This window comes from Sinocyclocheilus rhinocerous, unplaced genomic scaffold, assembly GCF_001515625.1.
Source record: "Sinocyclocheilus rhinocerous isolate Xijiao unplaced genomic scaffold, SAMN03320098_v1.1 scaffold611, whole genome shotgun sequence".
NCBI classification, from domain to species: domain Eukaryota; kingdom Metazoa; phylum Chordata; class Actinopteri; order Cypriniformes; family Cyprinidae; genus Sinocyclocheilus; species Sinocyclocheilus rhinocerous.
This window is the reverse complement of record NW_015623515.1, coordinates 927,397-936,515: the sequence shown is the minus strand read 5'-3', so window position 1 is coordinate 936,515 and position 9,119 is coordinate 927,397. Positions and strand designations below refer to the sequence as shown.

At 38.7% G+C, this 9,119-nt stretch overlaps 1 protein-coding gene across 1 annotated transcript; it reads right to left on the bottom strand.

The window, feature by feature from the left end:
- Positions 1-339: 339 nt before the first annotated feature.
- cd248a (CD248 molecule, endosialin a) lies at positions 340-3,647 on the bottom strand. Its single transcript, XM_016514926.1, has one exon. It carries the CDS (start codon positions 3,428-3,430, stop codon positions 1,265-1,267), a length of 2,166 nt encoding a protein of 721 aa, XP_016370412.1. The 5' UTR covers positions 3,431-3,647; the 3' UTR covers positions 340-1,264.
- Between the last annotated feature and the right edge of the window lie 5,472 nt (positions 3,648-9,119).

Below are 9,119 nucleotides of genomic sequence, written 5' to 3'. Positions count from 1 at the left end.
TGAAGGCTGAGCACGCCAATTATCCACAACACTGCATGACAGTAAGGAGCTCTCTGATGTCTGGCCAGATTTATCTGATTGGATAATCAGCTGGTACTCAGTACAGAACATGTGTACTCAGCAATGGGACACATTAAGAATAAGATGAAGGCACAGTTACTTTTATAGAACTGAGCAAACCCTTACATCCTTACTCTTACCCTTAAAAAACTGCAAATTCTACAAATTAAACCACAACTTTCCTATTGACTTTGTAGGAATGCATTAGCCATAGCATCAAAAAACAAATATTGCTTGTCTCAAACAATGAAGACACAAACTTTGAAACCTTATTGAGCACTTTAATAAACAGTTTTTAAAAATCAAGTAGTAGTTAGAGCAGGAAATTTGGTGGTTTGTGGTTTAAACAAGTTTATCTGTACCTTACCTTCACATATCCTCAAGAATATCAAAACATAATACTGCAACCGATCAAGGAAAGCCATTGGTACATGATTGTCTGACTGCTTGTTTTGACATTTCATAATGCTTGTGAAATATGACTAACTTCACTCTCACAGTGTGGCATAATGACCAGACTGTCTACATGCATGCTAACCTCTAAAGAACTGATTTCAGAGCAATTTTTGTCAGATTACTGTCATTAAACACACAATGTTTAGAAAGCATTTTCAAATCTTCTTGTTACAAGACTTGTTAGGCACAGTTTGGTTAAAACAGCATTTAACAAATATGATAGAAAGCCTTTTTTCTTTGTCTGGATCAGACTGAATTTACAACAGGGAATAAAAATCTTGACATTGTCAAAATGGACTGAAATTATGGCTTCTTACAGAACAAATCTCTTAAGACATGAGGAAAGTTCCTTCAAAATGAAAAATAAATAACCCACATTACTCAACCAATTATCCTCATCTATTAAGTATGCTCTCTTAGTTGCCATGTGATTGTTGAGCAACTGTTTCGCAAATTAAAAGATCAGTGTGACCAACAGTAGAAGAACTTTTATTGCCTCTTGAGGACAGCAGAGAATGAGGCTCAGTGGTTTTAGAGTCATTCCTCCTTGCCCCCCACCTCCAAATTTTCGCTTAGCAGATTGTCCAGATAAACATCCATAAATAATCATGGATTAAAAAATGTCAAAGGGAAAGGATGGGGCGCTACCCTCAATTGATCAAATTCCTCTTGGAACTCTCGCTACTGTGAAGTTACAAAACAAAGTTTATTTACATATTTCACACTGTCCTGTCACAGTCCTACTTGCTTAAACATGGGATTTAGTTACGCTACCAGATATGTCAGTAGCCGCTTTATCACCAGCACCAGCAATCCAGTGATAGCAATCGCTGGTGTTCTTGTTCTGTGGTTTAATTGTGTAGCGAGTACAATAGATAATGCCCAGGACCACCATCACCACAATGAAGATGCAAAGTGGGACTAGCAATCCGATTAGCAACCAGCTGGTTCCTTGGCTCTGGTTACTGCTGTTGTCATTATCAATAATGACCTCCTCTATTCCTCGTGACTGCATTGGGAACCGGGTGGAAGTTTGTTGCCCTGGACCAAAGGTGGTTGATTCATCATCATACATGTCAGTATTATCATGATCTTGTTCATAAGACTCATATTCTCCAAAAAGGTCAAGAGGGCTTTTTGCAGTTTCCTGTGTCTCAGGCTTTGTTTGGGTTGAGCTGAACCAGAGCCAATTCCAAGCGCCGCCTGAAGCTGTGGAGGAAGGGAGGACTGTGGGAACTGTGGTGCTCTCATCCTCATAATAGTCTGGTGTGGGTGTCAGAATTGCTGGTGGAAAAAAAGCATTATGAACTGGTTGCTCTGGATTAAGGTCAACATTAACATTAATGACCTCAGGGGAGCTTTCAGTCGGTATAGTGGTTTCAGGTTCCTCTTCAGTTGTCGAAATCAGGTCTGTCGGAACTGTCTCCACATTGGGCAGTTCAGTCTGCCAGTTCCAATCAGAATCAGGTGGAGGGTGCCATGGGTATGCAGGATTCTCTGGTTCCCAAATGGGGTTGTGAGTAATCCATGGGTTGGAGACGGTGGTTGAGGGAGTCTCCATGTCCTCCCCGATGGGTCTGCAGGAATATTGGTCAGATTGAAGAGTATAACCTTCTTCACAGTAGCACTCAAAGCCTCCATCATAATTGATGCACATCTGTTCACATGTTCCTTCAATTTGACATTCGTCAATGTCATGACATTGACTCTGGTCCTCTTGTAATGGGGCAAAACCAAGATGGCAGTGGCAAATATGGGAGCCCAATGTGTTCTCACATGCATGCTCACATGGGTTGTCCGAACACTCATCCACATCTTCACAGGCACCCTCTTCATCTTGTCGGTAGCCATCCCGGCATCGACACTCAAAGGTTCCAGGAGCATTTACACAGATATGCTCACAGGGACTCTGTAGGCATTCATCGACATCTATACAGCCCCGTTCATCAGGTGCCAGCATGTAGCCATCAGGACAAGCACAGCGGTAGCCATCCATCACACGCAAGCACTCGAACTCACATGGAGCCCCATTGCAAGGGTCAGACGGAAAGCAACTTACCCCATCCTCAGCCAGGAGATAGCCATCATTGCAATCACAATAGTAGTGCGAGTCATCCTCAACGCAGAAGTGATGGCAACCTCCGTTGTCTTTATCGCACCAGCTTGTCTTAGGCGTATCAGAGCAAAAAGGTGGTTCCCTGTTCCAACCAACAGTTCCATCTTCCTTTTGTGTGCACAGAACTGACTGGTCCTCTTTAGCAGGACAAGGTACAGCTGCTACCGATCCATACGGGATATGTGTTAAGAGGGTACTCAGCAGGTTAAAAGGGGTACTATACAGTGTATTCCCACCTCCCTCGCTAGCAATAGCTGTACACATGCCTTGGAAGTTGTACCTGCACAGGTAGCCGTCCACTGAAATCGAACAAGGTCCATCCTTCCATTTCAGATTATGTCCTTGCTCATGGGCCGCAGTGCTGTAAGGCATCACCACACATCGTGGGGATGAGCAGGTACTGGCCGAGTCCTCTTGTAGCCAGTTGGTGTACTGGGTGTCCTGATCTCCAGTGACCCAAGAGAAGCCACGCAGGGGTCGGGTGGGTGAACATTGTCGGGGTTGTCTCTGAAGGCCAATCCAGATATTTGCCTTGCCTCTGTGGTGTTGTCTCAGTTCCACGTTCGAGAAGAGCTCCTTCACTATTGCTGCTTCCTTTGGATGCCTGATGGTGGCCAGGTTCCCTCCGTATTCCTTGCAGCTCCGCCAAGCCTCCAGAAAGATCTTGCGCTGAAAATGGAGCACAAAGCACCCATCCTCCCTGCAGAGTGCATCCCGTTCTCTCAAGTCCTGAGTCTGCACCCCGCAGAGGCACAGTAGTGAGGGCAGCAGAATAACATAAAGAACTGGACAGCCCATACCTCACACCTACTCTATTTTCTATTGTACTTTCTTTCCCTTTTTTTAGGAGGCTTTCAGGGTGCTAAAATACAGTTTAATGCCCTAGTTGCCCATTCGTCTTCTACTTGTACCTGTATTAAACTTTTCCCTTCTTTCCCTCTCTCTCCACCCTCCTCTCTCTGCCCTGTCCAGTGGTGATCTGTGCCTAAGCTGAGTACTTACAATCTCACCCTTGACGTTCCAGCAAGAGAGAGAGAGAAGGAGAGGGAGGGTTGGAGAGATGGAAGAAGGGTAGGAGTGACTGAAGAAAAGGGGGAGTTGAAAAAAGATGTTTTTGGCACAGGCAGAATCAATGTGTGTGTGTATTTTGGGGGGACTGGGGGGAAGTGCAACAGTCTCGGTTCCTCTTCACCAGAATGTAACGTATGTTTCTCATAAGTGTGTATGGAAATGGTTTGGGACTCTGCCCCTACCACACGACCCCCCGCAACCCTGACTCTCCACCCCCACCAAACTCTGAATGCCGGATAACTTATAACAAACTGTAACGCTTTTTTTTTAACCATGTAAAAAGCTAGAGAAAATTTAAACAAAGGCTGTGTCTGCTGTAACAGTACCACTTACATCTGTCAGCACTTTATATTCCAGCTTTTCTCTGATCTTTCCTCTTTTTTATATTGTTTTTTTTTGGGGGGGCATTTGGTCAGTCCTTGGATCATTTTAGCTGTGGCACTGTGGTTAATGTGTGTTATCATGACATATAAAATTATGTTCTTAAGCAGGTCTGAATCTGGCCATTTTCCAAACTTATCCAAATAAGTATGTTACTTTATTTTATTAATACATTCTATTTGATGAATAAATTACACACAAATTGTTGAGTGGACTAAAAGAGTGATTCCAAGTTGGCAGTGTGTATTTTTTCATAACAGTTTGTTGTAATGAAATATATGCATTCACATGTGCTTCCCAATGTCTAATAAACATTGTTATGTAAATACATATTCTTCAATGAACGACCTTGTTGAATGAAACAAGTATTGTTCATACCCAGTGTTGGGTGTAACTAATTACTAAGTAATTAGTTACTGTAATTTAATTACTTTTCCCTTGAAAGAGTAAAGTAAGGGATTACTTTGATTTTTTCTGTAATTTAATTACAGTTACTTCTTATGTAATTGAACTTAATACTGTGTAGACTGTAGAACATTTATACACAATACAAAAGTGTATTTAACATCAAAATTTAAAGTCTAACCTTAAAATGCATGCTTTTTTATGTACCATTCTCACTTTAAATACTTTAGTGAGTTAATAAGAATACTGGTAACACTTTAGTGTCCAATTCTCACTATCAACTTGTTGGTTATTAGTTGTTGAATATTACTGGGATATTGGCTGTTTAATATTACTTAAAAAGCACATATTAATGTCTTATTCTGCAAGACCTTATTCTAAATCCTTAATCTTACCCAATTCTTAAACTTAACAACTACTTTACTGAGTATTAATAAGCAGTAATTAGGAGTATTTTGAGGCAAAAGTCATAGTTAATAGTTAGTTAATAGTGAGAATTGGACCCTAATCTAAAGTGTGGCCAGAATAAGTTATGTAGTTACTTGAAATAATTAAAATAACTGTTTCATGTCTATCCTTGTATCATTAACTTGTCGAGGTTGATATATGATTTAGAAAGTAATTAGTAATTAACTAGTATTTAATTACTAAATTACTAAATTAAATTACTTAACTAGTAATTAATTAATTAATTAGTAATTAATTAAGTAATTAAGTAATTAAATACTTTCTGGAGAGAGTAATTTGTACAGTAATCTAATTACACTGTTGAAGATGTAATTAGTAACTAGTAATTAATTACTTTTTTTTAGAGTAACTTACCCAACAATACTGTTCATACCTGACGACTGCAGCATAAAAAAAACTCAAATTACCTGAGGTCCGCCAGCTGCCTGTGAAAACACAGCAACATCAACAATCACTGCATACCGGAACAATAATAAATCTAGCTATGCTAGAGGTTAAAGTGTCCACAGCCGTAAGGAACAAAAGCAGGTCTAGTTTTGTTAAGAAAACAGAGGAGGAAAGACTGAGATGGGGTCTCAGTCTGTATATGGTCATAATGGGGATAACGTTCTGTGGGGGGGTTAAACAGGAGCAGCCTGAGGAGGAAATGGCTGGATTTCTCTAAAAGATCATTAAAAAAATCACTCTTGTGAATGAAACACAGATGAAGCACATGTTTAAGACAGCTGATAATATTAGATTACTTCAATGTTGCACTGAAGTAGGGTCAGTTTTTTTTTTTTTTGAGAGAGTATTTTTCTTGTTTTTTATTTTGGTAAAAGAATCATAAAACTTGACACAACCTTAAACCAAGCAATTTGACTCCTGTTGTGGTGATCATTAAAAGCAAGTATCACATCATAACATTTTGGAGTGGTGTCTAAAGGTTAAGTGATCTGTAACTGATTTTTTTTTCAGTCCACATGCACAATGATACACATAAACAATGCCACACTTAATGTCAGTAAACACACATACTTCTAACAATCATAAGAGCTTGGGCAAATCTATTCACACACTACAGATTTTCTGCAAGAACATATCCATCATTTCCATGGAAACACTCAATGTTAAAAATGCAATCCTGGGTCCATATAATAGCACTTGTCTGACAATCTTAGCCAAATGAAACATGAATCAACAGAAACCAGTTCCAAGAAGCTTTTGTTACAAGATTTCAAGGATGTACAGGCCTAGAAAGTCCAGACAATAATAAGAAAATTGTGTTTTTCAAAAATGCATGAAACCAACCTGAAGATTTCTAGGAAAAGGGCACATGTTACACCTTACTTGACTCATGCTCTCTTTTCATCTCACCATCAGTGCTGATGTACCTAACCTTCATCTCACAACTCCATATCCAAGGTACACTGAGGTGAAACAGAGGTCAAATCTGCAGGACAGCGCAGAAGATCCTCAGGGGGTTTTTTTTCCCTTTATTTGCCTTTATTTTTTCCTGGAACCGTCCACCCACCACCTGTAAATCACATTTGCTCTTTTCCACTCTCAAGATCCCTCGTTCTTATTATTGTTCTCAGGTCTCATGCTGCTTCCACTAGAGTACTACAAACTCTAAACACTAATCATTCCATAGTCTTAAAGACAGCATTCCACAAAAACAGAAAGAAACGATTGTGCTGTATGTTAGGATGATCTTACCGATCAACATTTGCAGCTGTGTTTGGAAACAAGGATTTTGGTGCAGGATGAATAGTCTTATGCGGCACTGTTTGACATTTTTTAAATACATAATTCAGTCTTTGACAGCACTTATGGAAAGCCCTCTCTCTGAACCGTGATAAGTCTGAAATCCAATTCAGCTGAAGCGGTCATCCTAAAGATACATTTCTGGGTCAGGAATTACTTCCACATACACAAGCATAGATACACACATGTATGTGGATCACATACATCATGTTCAGACCCTGTGCATAACGTCTGTGTTTAAGTATTACAGTATCTGGAGATTTTTTGATTCAGATGAAAGGCTGACTCGATCACAATACTAGAGAGGAACAACAAATTCACACATACATAAACACTGTCCTCCTTACTAATATCAACTTGTATCTAGATGGGAATTATAACACCTGTATCATTTTTGCTTATGTTTCAAGAAAGCCAAAACATTAGGCTTGCAGTGGGTTCTCATCCAATACAAAATACTTGGAAGAATTATTTCACCAGACAATTTTATTCTGTCCAAAAAGCAGTTTGTGTTTGGGCAGATATCCACAACATTAAACCCAGTTGGCCTACTACTGTTAAAGTCAGCATGAAATAAAAATTCACCCTATCTATTTTCTAAAGGCATGTTACATATCATATTGTAAACAATTAATCTGTGCATATCTTTCATTTTTAAAACCTTTCTATGTTCTTTTCTGACCTCGTTATGTTTTATAAAAATGTATAAAAGCCTGACCTTCTGGTGAAAACAACAGACTTCTCTCTAGTGACATATGCAAAACTTCTCCAACCATTTATGCTGCCTTTATATGCTATTAGAAACTTCCCACTTCTGAAGTTCTTCTGTAATTACAAATTTGTTGCGTTCAAGTGCTTTGTAGAAAGAACAGGACTCATGGAAGACTGCCCATTTGTGATTGCATTCTCTGAGGAAATCTTGTTAAAGCCAAAAGATATTTAGCCAATAATCCAACAGGTTTTGGACAAAATGTAGCCATTCATTGGTAACAATATAAATTTACCGTGCAATCTAAATATTCAGCTTGCTCAAGATTCTGAAAATTCAGTCAAATAAATGCTATTTTCACTGTGTTCAATACATACAATATGCATCAACTGGTTATTTATATACATAAATATACATGACTGTAACAGCAAGAGAAAGCAACGTAGATGTTATGGGGAGAATAAATAAAACTTTACAGTACTACAGCTATGTTTCTCCCCTCCCCCATGTTTCAACATTATGGCCTGCCGAATTTGGAAACTTGGTTATCAAAAATCTTGAGTCTTAAGAGGCCATTCGTATCTATTTTTCAATTAGGAAACTCGTATTTACAATCATTCAGATAGCACATGAAGGCAGCAATAGTCTGCTTAAATCCAACCTTGCAAATTCACTTTTCAAATTCACAAATTCACACCCACTTCTCAAAATCCAATCAACAAACGATACATTGAACCAAGTCCCCACCTTACTTTTTTCATTTGATATAATCTGTTAAACTCAGATGTATGTCGCAATATGGAAGAAAAGATCAGTTTCCACTTCTGTTTCTGTTAAACTGTAAGAATGCCCTTTAATGCATGTCTGGGAAATCAGTCTTTTAAGGCACAAAACAGACTCTGGTGGTCACAGTTAAAAGACCATGAGTCTCTACGAGTCCTAGCTCAACAGAACACACACGAAGAAGCTAAAGCAGAGTGGCTTTGATGCATGATGCTGTTCTAAGTCCACCAACTACAATCTGGCCCTGGTTATGAGAGTGAGGAGAAAGCCTGATTAACACTGGGGTGAGTGAAATGTCAGAGTATTTGTGTACCCTCCCCTACACCCCTCAGGGCCAATGCTCTTACTATCCAGAGCAGGAAAATAGACCCAGATTGAGGCCCAGAAACAACCCCCTCCACTCCACGAGTCTCACTGTGTAACATAATGGGTGTATTGACTCAAGAGTCAAGAGCGGTATTCAGGTTCACAGTGCTGGAAAGCTATATTTTGAATTGTGCAAGAAGCAAATGTTTTAAGTGATACATAACACATTTTGCGATTTATGTGTTTATTCAGCCTGATCTCATTGGCATTCATATGATTCAGATGTACTGTTTTCACATACATTTTTGTACATTACTTATGCACAGCTTGTGAAATGGAAAAAAAAATACTTTATTTGTATTACAAATATATTTTATTAGTTATATTTTACTATTATACAAATATTTTGTAGTCCCTAACCTCACCACTACTCTAAACCTAATCACTCAATGTAATAATGTATAGGCAGTCAAATGTACCATGACAATGATTTTCATTACAATATACAATTATATATATATATATATATATATATAGATAGATAGATAGATAGATAGATAGATTAGTTCTGTCAAACAATTAATCGCGATTAATCGCATCCAAAATAAAAGTTTTTGT